Source organism: Cebus imitator, unplaced genomic scaffold (genome assembly GCF_001604975.1).
Source record: "Cebus imitator isolate Cc_AM_T3 unplaced genomic scaffold, Cebus_imitator-1.0 Scaffold358, whole genome shotgun sequence".
Taxonomy (NCBI): domain Eukaryota; kingdom Metazoa; phylum Chordata; class Mammalia; order Primates; family Cebidae; genus Cebus; species Cebus imitator.
In genome coordinates, this window is record NW_016107673.1 from 544754 (window position 1) to 563946 (window position 19193).

At 39.9% G+C, this 19193-nt stretch overlaps 1 protein-coding gene across 4 annotated transcripts in view; it reads left to right on the forward strand.

Annotated features, from left to right (window-relative positions):
• The window catches only part of KLHDC1 (kelch domain containing 1), a 62728-nt gene that overhangs the window by 41671 nt on the left and 1864 nt on the right, over positions 1–19193 (forward strand). For all 4 annotated transcript variants that reach the window (XM_017506719.2, XM_017506718.2, XM_037730775.1 and 1 more), the window contains 2 exons: positions 2428–2512; positions 5538–5590. In XM_017506719.2, coding sequence (XP_017362208.1) covers positions 2428–2512; positions 5538–5590 — 138 coding nt within the window. The remainder of the gene's footprint in view (positions 1–2427; positions 2513–5537; positions 5591–19193) is intronic.

Below are 19193 nucleotides of genomic sequence, written 5' to 3' on the forward strand. Positions count from 1 at the left end.
AAAAAAAAAAAAAAAAAAAAAGAAGTGATCAACGTATTCTCAAAAGTAAAAGCAATGACTATGTAAAATCCCTAATTTAGATTTAAATTTAAATGTAAATTTCCCAGTTTTAGATTGGGAAATCAAAATCTAAATCTAAAATTGGGAGATTTACATGTACTTTTTTTGAGAGTTCTCTTACTCTGGAAATATTCAACTTCATAAAACTATTATTTGGTAATAATGTGATATATTGGAAATAGACGTGAGCTATCAGACCACTTTCAAAAGAACATTAGATGCTCTACTCTTTTACGAAATAATTTGTATGTCTAATGACTGAATATATTATGTTGGTTTTTTCACGTTTGCTTTTGGGTTTTTAGTTGTTTTGTTTTGGTTTTGGTTTTTTGAGTTAGAATCTTGCTCTGTCACCCGGGCTGGAGTGCAGTGGTGTGATCTCAGCTCACCGCAACCTCCACCTCCCAGGTTCAAGTGATTCTCCTTCCTCAGCCTCCTAAGTAGCTGGGTTTACAGGCACGCACCAACAAACCCAGCTAATTCTTTTGGTATTTTTATTAGAGATGGGTTTTCACTATTTTGACCAGGGCTCTTGGACTCCTGATCTTGTCATCCCCCCACCTCGGCCTCCCAAAGTACTGGAATTACAGGCTTGAGCCATCATGCCCAGCCTAGTGTTTGCTTTTGTTACTCATAAGTTTTAGAGCAGGTACTGGGTGCAGAACACCACATGAGACATTTTTAAGAAGCCATAAAATGAGATTTCCCAGCCAGGTGTGGTGGCTCACACCTGTTATCTCAGCACTTTGGGAGGCTGAGGCAGGTAGATCACAAGGTCTGGAGTTTGAGACCAGCCAGGCCAACATGGTGAAACCCCGTTTCTACTAAAAATACAAAAATGAGCTGGGCGTGGTGGCGGGCGCCTGTAATCCCAGCTACTCGGGAGGCTGAGGCAGGAGAATCACTCAAAAGGCAGAATTGCAGAATCACAGAAGGCGGAGGTTGCAGTGAGCCGAGAAGGCATCACTGCACTCCAGCCTGGGCGGCGCGAGAATGAAACGCTGTCTCAAAAAAAATAATTGGATTCCTCAAGTTCCCGTGCTGTGCTGGTAACAGGTAACAACCACTCTCCAGAGTGGGAGGATGCCCTAATTTGCTGATTTCCAAGGTGTAAATACTCCTACCATGGCTCATTTCACGCTTCCAACGTGATGTCACGGTATGTGGAGTTGGCTGGAGATAGGCACAATCAGCTTCTGCTAGCCAGTAAGCTGTTTCCAGCACACCACTGACAATTTCTTACCTCAAGGACCTCATAATCTTAGGTAGTCAAACAGCTAAAGTAGCATGCAGAGCAGTTCATCTTCAAATGTAAATGAGGCAAGTACAAAATGAGCACATAAACATTAAAGGGTGCTGAATAGAGATGGTAACAGAACCAGTTTTGGGTGGGTATTTGGAGGCCATTTTTCAGGCTCAATGAAAATGACTTATTATTCTAAACATAAGAAACAGAATGAACAAAAGCCTAAAGGTAGACAATAAGGTTTTCTCATGGGAAGCAAGGAAATGAATTTAGCTAAATAGAGGGCTCATTTGGGAAGAAGCCAAGAATTAAGATTTGTGGGGGAAAAAAAACAGTGGTTGATCACAAATACTAGGCTAGGAAAAACAGCCATTGGTAGTGCAGATGCTTCCTCATCAGGAAATTTTTATGGTCAGAAACAATATTTGAAAATATTTATTAGCCATATGTATCTGGGGGAGGTGAGAGACTGAAAAACTAGGAACATACTATGGTGTTCTGTACTCAGAGTGATGAGTAGTGTGACAATGGAAATGTGAAGGAGTGCCAGATTGTATTTGTTGGGTTATGGGGAACATAGAGCAGGAAAAAAAGGCAAAAATTATAAGAATAGTAAAGTGGCAGATAGTAGTAAGAAAACTGGGCAAAGTGCCTATTTCAGCAATAACATGATCAGTTCCTTTTTATTTTACTTCAGGGATAATATGTATGAGAAAAAAAGGTTATAAAAATGTTGAGGGATATAATAGAAACTGTTATTAAGAGTCATCTCTGGCTGGGTGTGGTGGCTCATGCCCATAATCTCAGCACTTTGGGAGGCTGAGGCAGGAGGATTACCCAAGCCTAGGAGTTCAAATCTAGCCTGGGAAACATGAAGAGACCTTATCTCCTAAAACAAACAAACAAAAAACCAGAGAGAGAATTATCTCCTTAATGGTGTGATTTAATGAGCTCTAGAGGAATCGTTATAACCCCTTTTAGGATATCCCAAAGGTTTAAGTTCAATCATGCCTCTTTTAAATAGATTATATTTTACAGTATGAAATTTAGAATTTATTTATATGTAATGTACAGTTTCTTCCATGACAATGTTTCACTCTGTTTATGATTTTCAAACATAGGTTATGGCACACAGCCTGTTTGGGAAAAGAAAATGAAATAATGGTATTTGGTGGGAGCAAAGATGACTTACTTGCCTTGGATACAGTAAGAAAATCTTATATCTAAATATTTCCTCTGAGTAGTTGTGTTATTCAGACTAAATGGCTATTCAGCAAGAATGTTGATATTCTAACATTGCAAAATATGGAAGGGCATGAAATGTAACTCTGTGGTTTAATTAATCTTCAGGATGAGTGGCTTTGATGAAGCCTTTCTGGATGTTTTAGATTTACATATCAAAATAGGTCTATTAGTTTCATTAGCCAAATTATTAAGAAGAACTTTTAAAGGATGATTCCTCTTTCTCTTTTCTCTTACATGCGTGTCTCTAATATTATTGAATTAAAATATTTTTATGTAGGCCAGGTGCAGTGGCCTACACCTCTAATCCCAGCACTTTGGGAGGCTGAGGCAGGCAAATATCTTGAGGCCAGGAGTTCAAGACCAGCCTGGCCAACATAGCAAAACCTCATCTCTACTAAAAATACAAAAATGACTCAGGAGAATCACTTGAACCGGGGAGACAGAGGTTGCAGTGAACCAAGATCATGCCGTTGCACTCCAGTCTGGGTGACAGAGTGAAACCCTGTCTCAAAAATATATATATTTTTATGTAATATTTGATACATAAAAAGAATGTTTATAATGTAGATCCTAAGCATAATAAATAACCATAAATTTTGCTAGCTAATTTTAGAATTAGAACATCATCAATACTGTTGAAGCTACCTGATTATTCCTTCTGAATCTTACCCACTAGCTTTCTCCCCTCAAGAGGAAACTACTTTGTTGAAATATTTAAAGTATATTCCCTTCTTTTTTGAGACAAGGGTTTTCTGTCACCCAGGCTAGAGTGCACTGGTGCAGTCTTGGTTCACTGCAGCCTCCACCTCCCAGGTTCAAGTGATTCTCCTGCCTCAGCCTCTCAAGTAGCTGGGATTACAGGTGTGGGCCACCATGCCCGGCTAATATTTTGTATTTTTAGTAGAGATGAAATTTCACCATGTTGGCCAGGCTGGTCTTGAACTCCTGGCCTCAAGATATTTGCCTGCCTCAGCCTCCCAAAGTGCTGGGATTAGAGGCCTAGGCCACTGCACCTGGCCTACATAAAAACTCCTGACCTCAAGTGATCGACCCACCTCAGGCCCTCAAAGTGCTGGGATTACAGCACCATGCCTGACCTATTGTCTTTTTAAATATATATCTTTTACCACTGCTTTACTCAGCTGTTTTACATTTAAGTTTAAAGTTTTTTTTTTTTTTTTAGAGAATTCCTAAGTCTCAGGTTTAAAGACTTTCCATTTTAAAATGTGATAAAACTAAGGTCAAAGGTATAAATGAGTAGCATTTGGAGAGTATGGTTTTTTCACTCCTAGCACCCTGGGAAATTCAGAGCAGGGTGGCCATATTTATACTGATACACAACAGGACAGGAGTTCAGGAATGATTGCTCTGGTTTTGTGTAGGACACTCAAAAACAGGATTCTGAGCCATCAGGGATGGAGTACAGCGAGCCAGAGTATAACCAAGAGGGAACTAGCTCCCTTTCATCTCTTGAGGTGTAGTTATCTCCAGAGCTGCTCCTATGGAGTGGCAAACTCCAAAATAGGATGGCTTCTCTCCAGGGAATTTGCTTTATTTTGTAGTTCTGAAGCCTGTAACTTAAATGTTTTGTATATCAAAAGTTTTAGAGCTTTCTTTGGCTGAGAATTCAGTGCTTCCCTAAAAGATTAAAACTACAACTTTGCATTTATTAAAAAAGCAAATATTGTGGTTTGTCTTCTCTTTGTTGGCACTAGAAATCTTCATTTAGGGTACAAAATTTATCATTAAAATAGGAATTCTGATTAAAAGCATGATCATAAATTATGAAATTCTAAAGACCTATTTGAAAAGATTAGAGAAATTGTCTATGACTTTTCTACCACATTAACTTTTAGATGAGAGACTCATTATTCAAATAATCTTCCAGATCTTGACTTTCAAATTAAGAATGCCCAAGGAATTCCAGAGCTTGACTTTCAAACCAAGACTGCCCTGAGACCACCTGGAAAAGGAGGAGAGGATAAAGAGGAAATTTTAACATAAGAGTTATTTGAAAGAAAAGTTAAGCTTAAAAACAAAAAAGTGCCAGGCTTGGTGGCTCACACCTAAAATCCCAGCACTTTGGGAGGCTGAGTCAGGCAGACTGCTTGAGCTCAGTGGTTTGAGACCAGCCAGGGCAACATGGCAAAACCCTGTCTTTACCACAGCTGGGCATGGTGGCCTGTTCCTGTTGTCCCAGCTACTTTGGAGGTGGAGGTGGGAGGATGGCTTGAGCCAGGAAGGCAGGGGTTGCAGTGAGCTTTGATTGCCCCATTGCACTCCATCCTGGAGCCAGACCCTGTCTCAAAAAAAAAAAAAGAAAAAGTTTGAAAACCACTACTGGGCCAGGTGCTGTGGCTCATTATTATAATCCCAGCACTTTGGGAGACTGAGGCGGGCGGATCACCTGAGGTCAGGAGTTTGAGACCAGCCTGGCCAACATGATGAAACCTCATCTCTACTAAAAATACAAAAACAAAACAACAACAACAAAAAAAACTGGGCGTGGTGGTGGGCGCCTGTAATCCCAGCTACTCAGGAGGCTCAGGCAAGAGAATCACTTGAACCCAGGAGATGGAGTTGGAGTGAGTGGAGATCACGTCACTGCACTCCAGTCTGGGTGACAGAGTGGACTCTGTCTCAAAAAAAAAGAAAAAAGAAAACCACTACTGTTATTTTTTAAGTCACTTCTTAAATCAGAATGTATTTCCAATTTTCAAATTTGCAATTACATAGGCTATGGGTTAGGTAAAAATTTGGTCGCTGAAAATTGAAAACCATAAACTCAAAAGTTTGTGGGTTGCAGGTATACATATGTATGTGTATGTTTATATGTGTGCGTACATTTATGTGTATGTGTCAACAGCTAGGTTTATTTGCTGCTTTATGTAATATCTTTTACATTTATAAAATTAAAAAACATTCAATTATTAACTCATTGTTATTTTTATCAAAAACCCAATAATGCCTTTTTTATGTTGATTAGGGTCACTGTAATGATTTATTGATCTTTCAAACACAGCCTTATTCACTACTCAGGTAAGCAAATTTATTTTCTCTATATATGCTATGAATATATAATAATTTCTCATTTTTGGGAAGAGTTGTAATATTTTTCAGGTTGTTTATGACATGAATTCAGGAATATTTTCACATCTTCCTAAGAATGTAATCAAATTTATAATGTTGAACTATACACCAATGTGAGTTTTAAAAATTAAAATATACAGGCTTGGCTCACACCTATAATCCCACTGCTCTGAGAGGCCAGAGTGGGAGGATCACTTGAGGTTAGGCATTCAGGACCAGCCTAGGTAACACTGTGAGACCCACGTCTCCACAAAAATAAAAATGAAAAAATTAGTAGCTGGCATGGTAACTTAAGCATGTAGTCCTAGCTACTAGGGAGGCTGAGGTGGGAGGATCACTTGAGCCCAGGAGTTTGAGGCTGCATTGAACTATGATCACGTTCCTGCACTCCAGCCTGGCAACAAACTGAAAGCCTATCTCAAAAAAATATATATATATCGAATATATATATCAAATTTATATATATATATGTGTGTGTGTGTGTGTGTGTGTGTGTGTGTACACATACAATACAGTTACATTTTTGTTTTGTTTGTAAAATTGCCTTTAATTTATATGGTAATATTAAACATAGTGTATTTCATTAATTCTAAGCCTGACATTTTTCACATTTTAACTTTTTAGAAATCAGAATGTGTCTAATATTTCTAATATATATGTTATATACAGTCATTCCTTGGTATTTGTGGGGATCGGTTCCAGGAAAAACCCCTACTTGTATACAAAAATTCATAGATGTTCTAATCTCTTATATAGAGTGATGTAGTATTTGCATATAAACCTATGCACATCCTGCTATATACTTTAAATAATCTCTATTACTCATAATTCCTAATACAATTTAAGTGCTGTGAAAATAATTGTTACACTATATTGTTTATGGAATAATTACAAGAAAATAATGTCTGTACATTTGCAGTATGGATGCAACCATCATAAACCAACTACATTTTCAGTCTGCAGTTAGTTGAATCCACAGAGGAGGAACTTATAGATACAGGAGGCTGAGTGTATATACACACATACAAAGACGTTTAATATATAAGAATTTCTTTTTTAACCCCAAAGCTTGTATTACCTTTGTAATATGACTTAGGAGTGTCTTAGCTCATACATTCTTGCTCTAAAAGGAGTCTATACAAAGTTTAGTGGGAGGGAAGATGTAGAAGTTGCCCAGTGAACAAGTGTGGGAATTTTATGCAGAGGGAATAACATAAGTGAAGACATATGAGAAAGAGAGAGAAAGAGAGGGGACATGTTATATTTCAGGGAGCGTATGGTAATCTTTAGATGTTCTATAACATGAACCACTTGAAAACCATTAGACTAGCTCAAACCGGACCTTTCTGACGTTTTTCTTAACTACCCCTTCTCTTAGCACAGTAGTTCTCAGACTAAACTCTCATGAGGAGCTTCAAAAAAATTAATGCCTATGTTCTGCCCCCACCGATTGTGATTTAATTAGTCCAGGGTGTGGCCTGCACTTTGGATTGCCAAGTTCCTCATATGCAGGGATCAAGACATACTTGAGTGCCTACTTGGGAAGGCACTGTGCCATGAAATAAAAAGGCATGGCTTTTCCCTAGAATTGCTAATATTATAGAAGGTAGACTTTCAAGCTTTTAGGTTTTTTCTACAATAGGAAAAGGAAATTGCTTTAAAAGAAACGCATATGAAGTTTACGAGAATACTGGAGAAGAAGGCCCTTTGTCTGTATGATTAAGATGGCAAAGGTTAGGGAAGTCTTTGCAGAAGAAGGGTTTGAGCTAAGAATTTGCCATGAACAAACAGTGCAGGGTGTTAGTGTAAAGATGTATATAAAATCATGGTGTGTTCTGGAAACTGAATACTTGAGTATTCCTGGAATGTGATATGAGGCAGAGAGTTGCAAGAAATGATTTTGGACAAAAAATCAGAAATCATATATCATCTAGGACTTTTATCTCCCTTTTACAGTATCTGGTGTAAAAGAGATCAAGAGCCATTGAAAAATATGTAGCGAGAAAATAAGATGATCATATTACAGTTAAACAATTCCTCTGGCAACAGAGTGGATGAAAAATTGAAGGGATATATGACTGGGTAAAGAGACTATTACTGTGGTTAGGTACAGAGTGAGCATCTGATCTGGAAAGTATCAATGGGGCTGGAGAAGAAAGGGAGATTGAGATATTTAGGAGGTAGAATGGACTTGGTAGTTAAATAGGTGCCAAGGAAAAGGAGTGGGAAGAATTAATGATAGGATAGGAGGAATGTAGAGAAGGGCAGCAGTCTGAAGATGGGATAAGAGTAGAAATTATGAGTTTGGTTTTTGATGTGCTAAGTGTTTATGGGACCTCTAGTGGAGCTATCCATTAAATACTTAAATATATGGAAGGAGGTCTGGGCCAGACATAAAATTTCAGAATCTTTGGAGAATTATTAAGTGTGGATTAGCTCTGGCCAGGAAGAGTTTTAGGAGTAAGGAGGAAGCCAACAGCGGAGCATTAGGAACTTACTACCTTTAAGAGGTAGGGAGAAGAAAAGGAGGCAGCAAGAAAGTGACCAGAGAAGTTCAAGGCTAGCCAGGAGATAATGGTAGCACAAAAACCAAGAGAAGGGAGATGTGAACAAGAAAAGGCTACTGTAAAGAGGTACCAGAATGTTTGGATTGAAAAATCACTGAGGAGTTGTTGGTAAGGTGAAGGTGAAAGCCGGGATGGCTTCTGGGGAGGAGCACCAAGACCAAGGGAGGACGAATGTATTTGTTGATATGCTGGTTGGGCGGGCGAAGTCAATGGGTTGTTAGAAACACAAGAAAATGTAGGAAAAGCAGGTAGAGCAGTGTCTTGAGGAGGTGGATTTTAGCAAACAGATTTTTGAATTAGTCCTTGACTAGAGAAAAGATTCTTTTCTTTAAAACAGTGGAGAAAGAAGGAAGTATGGATATATAGATAGAAAACTTGTTTGGTTGGTTCAGGACATTGAGAAAGTTTATATCCTCACCTCTGAGTAACAGAGAAGCAGTGGAGAAGGGAATTAAAATTGCTGGCAAGAGAATGAAGTGCAGGTGAACTAGACTGGATACAAAAGAAAGTTAAAACTGGAAAGGTCTTATCTGGAGAACCGAGAAGAGTCCAAGAAGTAAGTGAGGTCATCTGATAAGAGAAAGGAGAGGTGAGGATATGAACTTAAGATGAATGGTGAAGATTTGAAGTCTCTGCCTAGGAGACTGCAGGAAGATGCTGACTTCTGTCTGTGGGATATATAACAAAGTAGCACACAGCTAAGGTAGAATATCATCTATATGTAGTGAAACCATCACTGAGAAGCATGGCTTTCCCCAGTAGCACTAAGCAGCCAGGTCACAGGTGCAGAAAGGAGACGAGCAGCTGAATTTGTCTATGGCTGCAGTTTGGCTGGGATGGGTAACAGAGAAGCAGTGGAGAAGGGGACTAAAATTGCTGGCAAGAGAATGAAGTGCAGGTGAACTAGACTGGATACAAAAGAAAGTTAAAACTGGAAGGGTCTTATTATTTGTAGAACTAAGAAGAGTCCAAGGAGTAATGGAGTGTAAGAAATAAAAGGATAAGAGGTTTCTGTTCCAAGAGGAGGATGGGAATTTAAGGTTTCAGAGGTGGAACTGTCCTGAGTGAGGTCATAAAGCATGAAAAGGGTTTTCCACACAGATGCTAAAATCAGTCAAGAAAAGGTGCTGTGGCGAGCCAGGGCCAAAGTCCTGAGTGACTAGGGGAAAATGAGCTGGAGGTTAGTGGATGGCAATACCTGCAAGTGAAATGATAGAAGCGGTGGTGAGGAACGAGACTACTGACACTGGGTCCTTGACTGTGAAAATGGAGACGAGGGAAAATGTGTACTATTTTTTCAAGAAAGCTGCACACACAACCATTTTCTTAGATTTCAGAAACTCAGAGGAAGCAGTGGTATTTATAGAACATAAAACTGGTGTTCCAAAAAGCACAAAACACAGGTTTGGGAGGGAAGATAAGCAATGATTCAGAAGATGAAGAAGTGTAGAAATGATAGAAAGTGGCTTATATGGTCTAGTAAATTTGTGAGATCATGTTCATCATACCTTTGGATATAAAAGAATATTATAAGAAATAAAAGAAATAGCTCATTATTCTGATTGTAAAAAGATGTGTTTACCTAGAATATTCATACAATATGAAAAGTATATAGTAAAATAAAATCACCTATGAACCATCATGGGGAATATATATATATATATATATATATATATATATACTGAGAGATTTTATATATAAATCATATATAATGATCAAAATGTAATTATATATACATGATTTTAATGATTTTATTAAATGATTAGAGTGGACTTAATCCTTCTAGGAGGTCATTGGAAACCTCAGTGAGAGCAGTGCACATATATGTATATGTGAGTGTGTATAAAGGATCAAATTATGCAGGCTGTTTTGTAATCTTTCATGTAAATATACAATCATTCAGTGTAATAGATCTATACTTACGTTAGTAATGGCTATATAGGTTCTATCTCGCGGAAATACGATTTACTGGCTAGGTGCAGTGGCTCAAGCCTGTATTCCCAGCACTTTGGGAGGCTGAGGTGGGTGGATCACCCAAGGGCAGGAGTTCGGAGTTTGAGACCAGCCTGGCCAACATGGCGAAACCTCATCTCTAATAAAAATACAAAAGCATTTTCTGAGCATGGTGGTGTGCACCTGTAGTCCCAGCTACTCAGGAGGCTAAGGCAGGAGAATGGCTTGAACTTGTGAGGCAGAGGCTGCAGTGAGCCAAGATCACACCACTACACTCCAGCCTGGGCAATAGAGGGAGACTCCGTCTCAAAAAAAAAAAAAGGAAATATAACATATTGGCTAGTCTATTAATAGATATTTAGGATATCTGCAATTTGGGGCTATTATAAAAATCAGGCATGAGGCTGGGCACAGTGGCTTATGCCTGTAATCCCAGCACTTTGGGAGACTGAGACGGGCAGATCACCTGAAGTAATTGTTCAAGACCAGCCTGGCCAACATGGGGAAACCCCATCTCTACTAAAAATATAAAAAATTAGCCAGGTTTGGTGGCATGCACCTGTAATCACAGCTACTCAGGAGGCTGAGGCAGGAGAATCGCTTGAACCTGGGAGGCAGAGGTTGCAGTAAGCCGAGATCGTGCCACTGCACTCCAGCCTGGCAACAGAGCAAGACTCCATCTCAGAAAAAAAGAAAAAATAGGCATGAAATATTCTTACATATTCCTGTGGAAAGCTCACGTATCATATATTGTATTGTGATGATTCCTGCTTGGCTCCCATTGCGCAAGACAGACTGCAGATTCCTTCACATGGTACTCAGGGCCTCCACTCAGGGCCTTCACTTCTGGCCGTGCCCCACTCAGCTGTATTTAGTCAATGGAAGTGCAGTTTCTGTAATCTTATTTCTCATCTCTAGGGCTTTGCAAGTATGGTTCTTCTGTCTGGAATACTTTTGTTTCTTTCATTTGTTGAGAACCTTAAGGGCTCAGCTTGGACCTCCCATTTGGAGAGTTTCCCCTGACTTGCTAAGATTATCTTGGTTATTCTTCCTCTCTGACTCCCACAGAACTCTGTATCTGTACTTTGACCTACCAGGACATTTTAACCCACTTCTAATTTAGAGTTGTTCCAAAGTAGAGGGAAAAGACTTCATAAAAGTATGGAAGAACATCTAAATCTCTAGAGTATCAATGCTTGTAAAAATGACAACTAAAGTTAACTACAGCAGAATCAAATGAGTCTGTTACAAAAATTTTTTAAGACTTCTAAAAATTATTTTCTCACCCTTCCTCCCTCTCTCCTTCCAACTTACTTTTTTGAATTAAATTTTATTAATTGAAACAGATACTTTTTTGATAGTTCTCTTAAATTTCTTTTGGTTTTAAAGTACAAAAACCTCTTCAAAATAGCATAAGATTAAAAACGGCATTGTACTTGGAAGGCTACTGCCCTCTAGTCTAATGGAATCAAAGGGAGAAAGAAATGAACACCCAGGCCCCCAGAAGAGTAGAAACCCAAGTGGTTTTCTTTCTGTATTGCTCCATTATTGTCTTACAACCTGCTCTCCCTGGGTCAAAGTAGTAAGTGTGTAACCCCCATGCAGTCGTTTATGGAAGAAACATGGAGCAGATATAAAAATAGATGTTAGGGCCGGGCGCGGTGGCTCAAGCCTGTAATCTCAGCACTTTGGGAGGCCGAGGTGGGCAGATCATGAGGTCAAGAAATCAAGACCATTCTGGCTAACATGGTGAAACCTGGTATCTACTAAAAATAGAAAAAATTAGCTAGGCATTGTGGTGCGCGCCTGTAGTCCCATCTACTCAGGAGGCTGAGGCAGGAGAATTGCTTGAACCCGGGAGACAGGTTGCAGTCAGCTGAGATTACGCCACTGCACTCCAGCCTGGCGACAGAGTAAGACTTCATCTCAAAAAAAAAAGAAAAAAAAAAGAAAAGAAAATGATGTTAGACGTTTCATCTTGAGGTGATGGAAGCAAAAGACAGTTCTGAGAGAAGGGTACATACATGGTTATTGGGCTGACTGAAAGTATAACATAAACTGGAGCTGCTGTAGACTCATCTCGTTTGAAATGAAGTCTGAATCATTTTTACTTAAAGAACATTATGGATGGTAAGCTGTATATTCTGTTTCCATTAGATTTTGGTCTGATTTAGTCTCTGTGCTGTAAAAATATATGATTACAGTGGTGCTCAAGGAAAAAAAAAAAAAAACTATCATGTTCCAAACAATACAATCGAATGCATTGCCATGTAAAATTTTTATGATGATTTTTTTAAATTATACTTTAAGTTCTGGGGTACATGTGCAGATCATGCAGGTTTGTTATGTAGGTATACACATGCCATGGTGGTTTGCTGTATCCATCTCCCCGTCATCTACATTAGGTAGTTCTCCTAATGTTATCCCTCCCCAATCCTGCCATCCCCTGCTATCCTTCACCTAGCCCTCCCACCCTGCAGTAGGCTATGGTATGTGATGTTCCCCTTCCTGTGTCCATGTATTCTCGTTGTTCAGCACCCACTTACAAGTGAGAACATGTGGTGTTTGTTTTTCTGTTCTCGTGTAAGTTTGCTGAGAATTATGGTTTCCAGCTTCATCCATGTCCCTGCAAAGGACATGAATTCATCCTTTTTTTATGGGGGCATAGTATTCCATGGTGTTTATGTGCCACATTTTCTTTATCCAGTCTATCACTGATGAGCATTTGGGTTGGTTCCAAGTCTTTGCTCTTGTGTACAGTGCTGCAGTAAACATACATGTGCATGTGTCTTTATAATAGAATGTTTTATAATCCTTTGGGTATATACCCAGTAATGGGATTACTGGGTCAGATGGTATTTCTAGTTCTAGATCCATGAGGAATTGCCACACTGTCTTCCACAATGGTTGAACTAATTTACACTCTCACCAATAGTGTAAAAGTGTTCCTATTTCTCCGCATCCTCTCCAGCATCTGTTGTCTCCTGATTTTTTAATGATTGCCATTCTAACTGGCATGAGATGATATCTCAATGTGGTTTTGATTTGCATTTCTCATATGACCAGTGATGATAAGCTTTTTTTCATATGTTTTTTGGCTGCATAAATGTCTTCTTTTAAGAAGTGTCTGTTCATATACTTTGCCCACTTTTTGATGGTTTTTTTTTTTTTTCTTGTAAATTTGTTTAAGTTCTTTGTAGATTCTGGTTATTAGCCCTTTGTCAGATGGGTAGATTGCAAAAAAACTGGCAACCCATTCTGCTGGTTGCCAGTTTACTCTAATGATAGTTTATTTTGCTGTGCAGATACTTTTAAGTTTAATTAGATCTGATTTGCCCATTTTGGCTTTTGTTGCCATTGCTTTTGGTGTTTTAGTCATGAAATCCTTGCCTATGTCTATGTTCTGACTGTTATTGCCTAGGTTTTCTTCTAGGGCTTTTATAAAGGTGTTAGGTCTTATGTTTAAATCTTTAATCCATCTCAAGTTAATGTTCATATAAGGTGTAAGGAAGGGATCCAGTTTCAGCTTTCTGCATATGGCTAGCCAGTTTTCCCAACACCATTTATTAAATAGGGAATCCTTTCCCTATTGCTTGTTTTTGTCAGGTTTGTCAAAGAACAGATGGTTATAGATGTGTTGCATTACTTCTGAGGCCTCTGTTCTGTTCCATTGGTCTGTGTCTCTGGTTTGGTATCAGTACCATGCTGTTTTGATTACTGTAGCCTTGTAGTATAGTTTGAAGTCAGGTAGCATGATGCCTCCAGCTTTGTTTTTTTTTTTGTTTGTTTGTTTGTTTGGTTGGTTGGTTGGTCGGTTTTGTCTAGGATTGTCTGGGCTATGCAGGCTCTCTTTTGGTTCCATGTGAAGTTTAAGTTGTTTTTTTCCAATTCTGTGAAGAAAGTCATTGGTAGTTTGAAGGGGATAGAATTGAATCTATAAATTACTTTGGGCAACATGGCCATTTTTACAATATTGCTTTTTCCTAACCATGAGCATGGAATGTTTTTCCATCTGTTTGTGTCCTCTCTTATTTCCTTGAGCAGTGGTTTGTAGTTCTCCTTGAAGAGGTCCTTCACATTCCTTGTTAGTTATATTTCTAGGTATTTTATTCTCTTTGTAGCAGTTGTAAATGGGAGTTCACTCATGATTTGGCTCTCTGTCTGTTATTGATGTGTAGGAATGCTTGTGATTTTTGCACATTGATTTTGTATCCTGAGACTTCGCTGAAGCTGCTTATGAGCTTAAGGAGATTTTGGGCTGAGATGATGGGGTCTTCTAAATAAACAATCATGTCATCTGCAAATAGAGACAGTTTGACTTCCTCTTTTCCTAATTGAATACCCTTTATTTCTTTCTCTTGGCTGATTGCCCTGGCCAGAACTTCCAGTACTATGTTGAATAGGAGTGGTGAGAGAGGCCATCCTTGTCTTGTGCCAGTTTTCAAAGGGAATACTTCCAGTTTTTGCCCATTCAGTATGACATTGGGTTTGTTGCAAACAGCTTTTATTATTTTGAGATACATTCCATCAATACCTAGTATGGAGAGTTTTTAGCATAAAGCACTGTTGAATTTTGTCATAGGCCTTCTCTGCATCTATTGAGATAATCATGTGTCTTGTCTTTGCTTCTGTTTATGTGATGGATTACATTTATAGATTTGCATATGTTGAACCAGCCTTGCGTCCCAGGGATGGAGCCGACTTGATCATGATGGATAAGCTTTTTGATGTGCTGTTGCATTTGGTTTGCCAGTATTTTATTGAGGATTTTCACATAAATATTAATCATGGATATTGGCCTGAAATTTTCTTCTTTAGTTGTGTCTCTGCCAGATTTTGGTATCAGGATGATTTTGGTCTCATAAAATGAGTTAGGGCAGATTCCCTCTTTTTGTATTGTTTGGAATTATTTCAGGAGGAATGGTACCAGCTCTTCTTTGTATCTGTGGTAGAATTCAGCTGTGAATCCATCTGGACCTGGACTTTTTTTGGTTGGTAGGCTATCAATTGTTGCCTCAACTTCAGACCTTGTTATTGGTCTATTCAGGGATTCAACTTCCTGGTTTAGTCTTGGGAGGATGTAAGCATCCAGGAATTTATCCATTTCTTCTTGATTTACTGGTTTATGTGCATAGAGTCGTTTATAGCAATCTCTGATGGTTGTTTGTATTTCTGTAGAACCAATGGTGATATCCCCTTTATCATTTTTTATTGCATTTATTCGATTCTTCTCCTTATTTTATTAGTCTGGCTAGCTGTCTGTTTTGTTGATCTTTTCAAAAAACCAGCTCCTGGATTTACTGAGTTTTTGAAGGGTGTTTTGTGTCTCTATCTCCTTCAGTTCTACTCTGATCTTAGTTATTTCTTCTCTTCTGCTAGCTTTTGAATTTGTTTGATCTTGCTCCTTTAGTTAATTGTGACATTAGGGTGTCAAGTTTAGATCTTTCCTTGCTTCTCATGTGGGCATTTAGTACTATAAATTTACCTCTAGACACTCCTTTAAATGTGTTCCAGAGATTCTGGTATGTTGTATCTTCGTTCTTATTGGTTTCAAAGAACATCTTTATTTCTGCCTTCATTTCACTATTTATTCAGTAGTCATTCAGGATCTGGTTGTTCAGTTTCCATGTAGTCGTGCGGTTTTGAGTGAGTTTCTTAATTCTGAGTTCTAATTTGATTGCACTGTGGTCTGAGAGACTGTTATAATTTCCGTTCTTTTGCATTTGCTGAGGAGTGATTTACTTCCAATTATGTGGTCAATTTTAGAGTAAGTGTGATGTGGTGCAGAGAAGAAAGTATATTCTGTGGATTTGGGCTGGAGAGTTCTGTAGATTTCTACTAGGTCTCCTTGGTCCACATCTGAGTTAAAGTCTTGAATATCCTTGTTAACTTTCTGTCTCATTGATCTGTCTATATTGACAGTGGAGTGTTAAAGTCTCCCACTATTACTGTGTGGTAGTCTAAGTCTCTTTGTAGGTTATTAAGAACTTGCTTTATATATATGGGTGCTCCTGTATTGGGCGCATATATATTTAGGATAGCTAGCACTTCTTGTTGCATTGATTCCTTTATCATTATGTAATGTCCTTCTTTGTCTCTTTTGATCTTTGTTGGTTTAAAGTCCATTTTATCAGAGACTAGGATTGCTACTCCTGCTTTTTGTTTGCTCTCCATTTGCTTGGTAAATCTTCTTCCATCCCTTTATTTTAAGTCTGTGTGTGTCTTTGCATGTGAGATGGGTCTCCTGAATACAGCACACCAATGGGTCTTGACTCTTTATCCAATTTGCCAGTCTATGTCTTTTGATTGGGGCATTTAGCCCATTTACATTTAAGGTTAATATTGTTATGTGTGAATTTGATCCTGCCATTTTGATGCTAGCTGGTTGTTTTGCCCATCAGTTAATGCAGTTTTTTTATAGTGCCAATGGTCCTTGCAATTTGGTATGTTTTTGCAGTGGCTAGTACTGGTTGTTCCTTTTCATATTTAGTGCTTCCTTCAGGAGTTCTTGTAAGGCAGGCCTGGTGGTAATAAAATCTCTCAGCAGTTGCTTCTCTTAAGAAGCTTAGTTTGGCTGGATGTGAAATTCTGGGTTGAAAATTCTTTTCTTTAAAGATGTTGAATATTGGTCCCCCACTCTCTTCTGGCTTGTAGGGTTTCTGCCAAGAGATCTGCTGTGAGTCTGATGGGCTTCCCTTTGTGGGTAACCTGACCTTTCTCTCTGGCTGCCCTTAGCATTTTTTCCGTCTTTTCAACCCTGGTGAATCTGACAATTATGTGCCTTGGGGTTGCTCTTCTCGAGGAAGAGCAATATCTTTGTGGTGGTCTGTGTATTTCCTGAATTTGAATGTTGGCCTGCCTTCATAGGTTGGGGAAGCTCTCCTGGACAATATCCTGAAGCATGCTTTCCAACTTGGTTCCATTCTGCCCATCACTTTCAGGTACACTAATCAAATGTAGAATTGGTCTTTTCACATAGTCCTATATTTCTTGGAGGCTTTCTTCATTTCTTTTCACTCTTTTTTCTCTTTCTCTAATCTTCTCACTTTATTTCATTGAGTTGATCTTCAATCTCTGATATCCTTTCTTCCACTTGATCGATTCGGCTATTGAAACTTGTGTATGCTTCATGAAGTTCTTGTGCTGTGTTTTTCAGCTCCATCAAGTCGTTTATGTTCTTCTCTGAGTTGGTTATTCTCATTAGCATTCATCTAACTTTTTTTCAGTGTTCTTAGTTTCCTTGCTTTGGTTTAGAACATGCTCCTTTAGCTCAGAGAAGTTTGTTGTTATCCACCTCTGAAGCCTGCTTCTGTCAGTTCATCAAACTCATTCTCCACCCAGTTTTGTTCCCTTGCTGGTGAGGAGTTGTGATCCCTTAGAGAAGAAGAGGCGTTCTGGTTTTTGGCAATTTCAGCCTTTTTGTGCTGTTTTTTCCCCATCTTCATGGATTTATCTACCTTTGGTCTTTGAAGTTGGTGACTTTTGGATGGGGTCTCTGAGAGGATGTTCCTTCTGTTGATGTTGAAGCTTTTTCTTTCTGTTTTTTAGTTTTTCTTCCAACAGTGAGGCAGGTCTGCTGGTCCACTCCAGGCCCTGTTTCCTAGGAATCACCTGCAGGGACTGCAGAATAGCAAAGGTTGCTGCCTATTCCTTCTTCTGGTAGCTTTGTCCCGGAAGGGTGCCCGCCAGATGTCAGCCAGAGCTGTCCTGTATGAGGTGTCTCTTTGTCAGGATAAACAGGGGTCAAGGAGCCACCTGAACAGGCAGTCTGTCCCTTATCAGAGCTCAAGTGCTATGCTGGGAGATCCATTGCTCCCTTTAGAGCTGCTGGTCAGGGATGTTTAGGTTTGCTGAAGCAGAACCCACAGCTGCCCCTTTTCCCAGGAGCTTTGTCCCAGGAAGGTGGGGTCTTTATTTATAAGTCCCTGACAGGATGCTGCGTTTTTTTCAGAGGTGCCCTGCCCAGCAAAAAGGGAGTCTAGTCACAGTCCACCTGCAGAGGCCTTGGGGAGCTGTCATGGGCTCCACCCAGTTGCTGTGTAAACTTCCCTGTGACTTTGTTTACACAGCCAAGTTTAGAACTGCCTACCCGAGCCTCAGTAATGGCTGATGCCCCTCTCCTCACCGAGCTGGAATGTCCCAGGTCGAGCTCAGACTGCTGTGCTGGCTGCTAGAACTTCAAGCCAGTGGATCTTAGCTTGCTGGTCTTCCTGGGGGTGGGACCCTCCAAGCCAGATCACTTGGCTCCCTGGCTTCAGCCCCCTTTTTGTCAGGGGAATGAGCGGTTCTGGCTCGCTGGTGTTCCAGGTGCCACTGCGGTATGAGAAGAAAAATCATTGCTTCAGCCACAACAGCCACCCAGTTTTGTGCTGGAAATCTGGGGTGCTGGTGTTGTAGGCACCAGAGGGAATCTCCTGGTCTGTGGGTTGTGAAGACCATGGCAAAAGCACAGTATCTGAGTCAGAGTGCCAGAGTGTCCAGAAAAGTGCCTAATGGCTTCCCTTGGCTAGGAGAGGGAGTTCTCCAGTCCCTTGCACTTCCCAGGTGAGGTGATGCCCCACCCTGCTTCGGTTTGCCCTCCTTGTGCTACACCCACTCTGTAACCAGTCCCAATGAGATGAACCTGGTACCTCGGTTGGAAATGTGGAGATCACTCGCCTTCTGGCTCACTCTGGCTGGGAACTGCGGACCAAAGCTGTTACTATTTGGCCATCTTGGTGGAAGTCGCATGATGATTTTTAATTTTAAGACTACTAGGCCAGGCACGGTGGCTCATGTCTGTAATCCCAGCCCTTTGGGAGGCCGAGGCAGGCAGATCATGAGGTCAGGAGTTCAAGACAAGACTGGCCAACATGATGAACCCCTGTCTCTACTGTAAAATACAAAAATTAACTGGGCATGGTGGGAGGCTGAGGTAAGAGAATTGCTTGAACCAGCACCCAGGAGATGGAGGTGGCAATGAGCCGAGATCGTGCCACTGTACTCTAGCCTGGGGTATAGCACGAGACTCCATCTCAAAAAACAGCTTATAA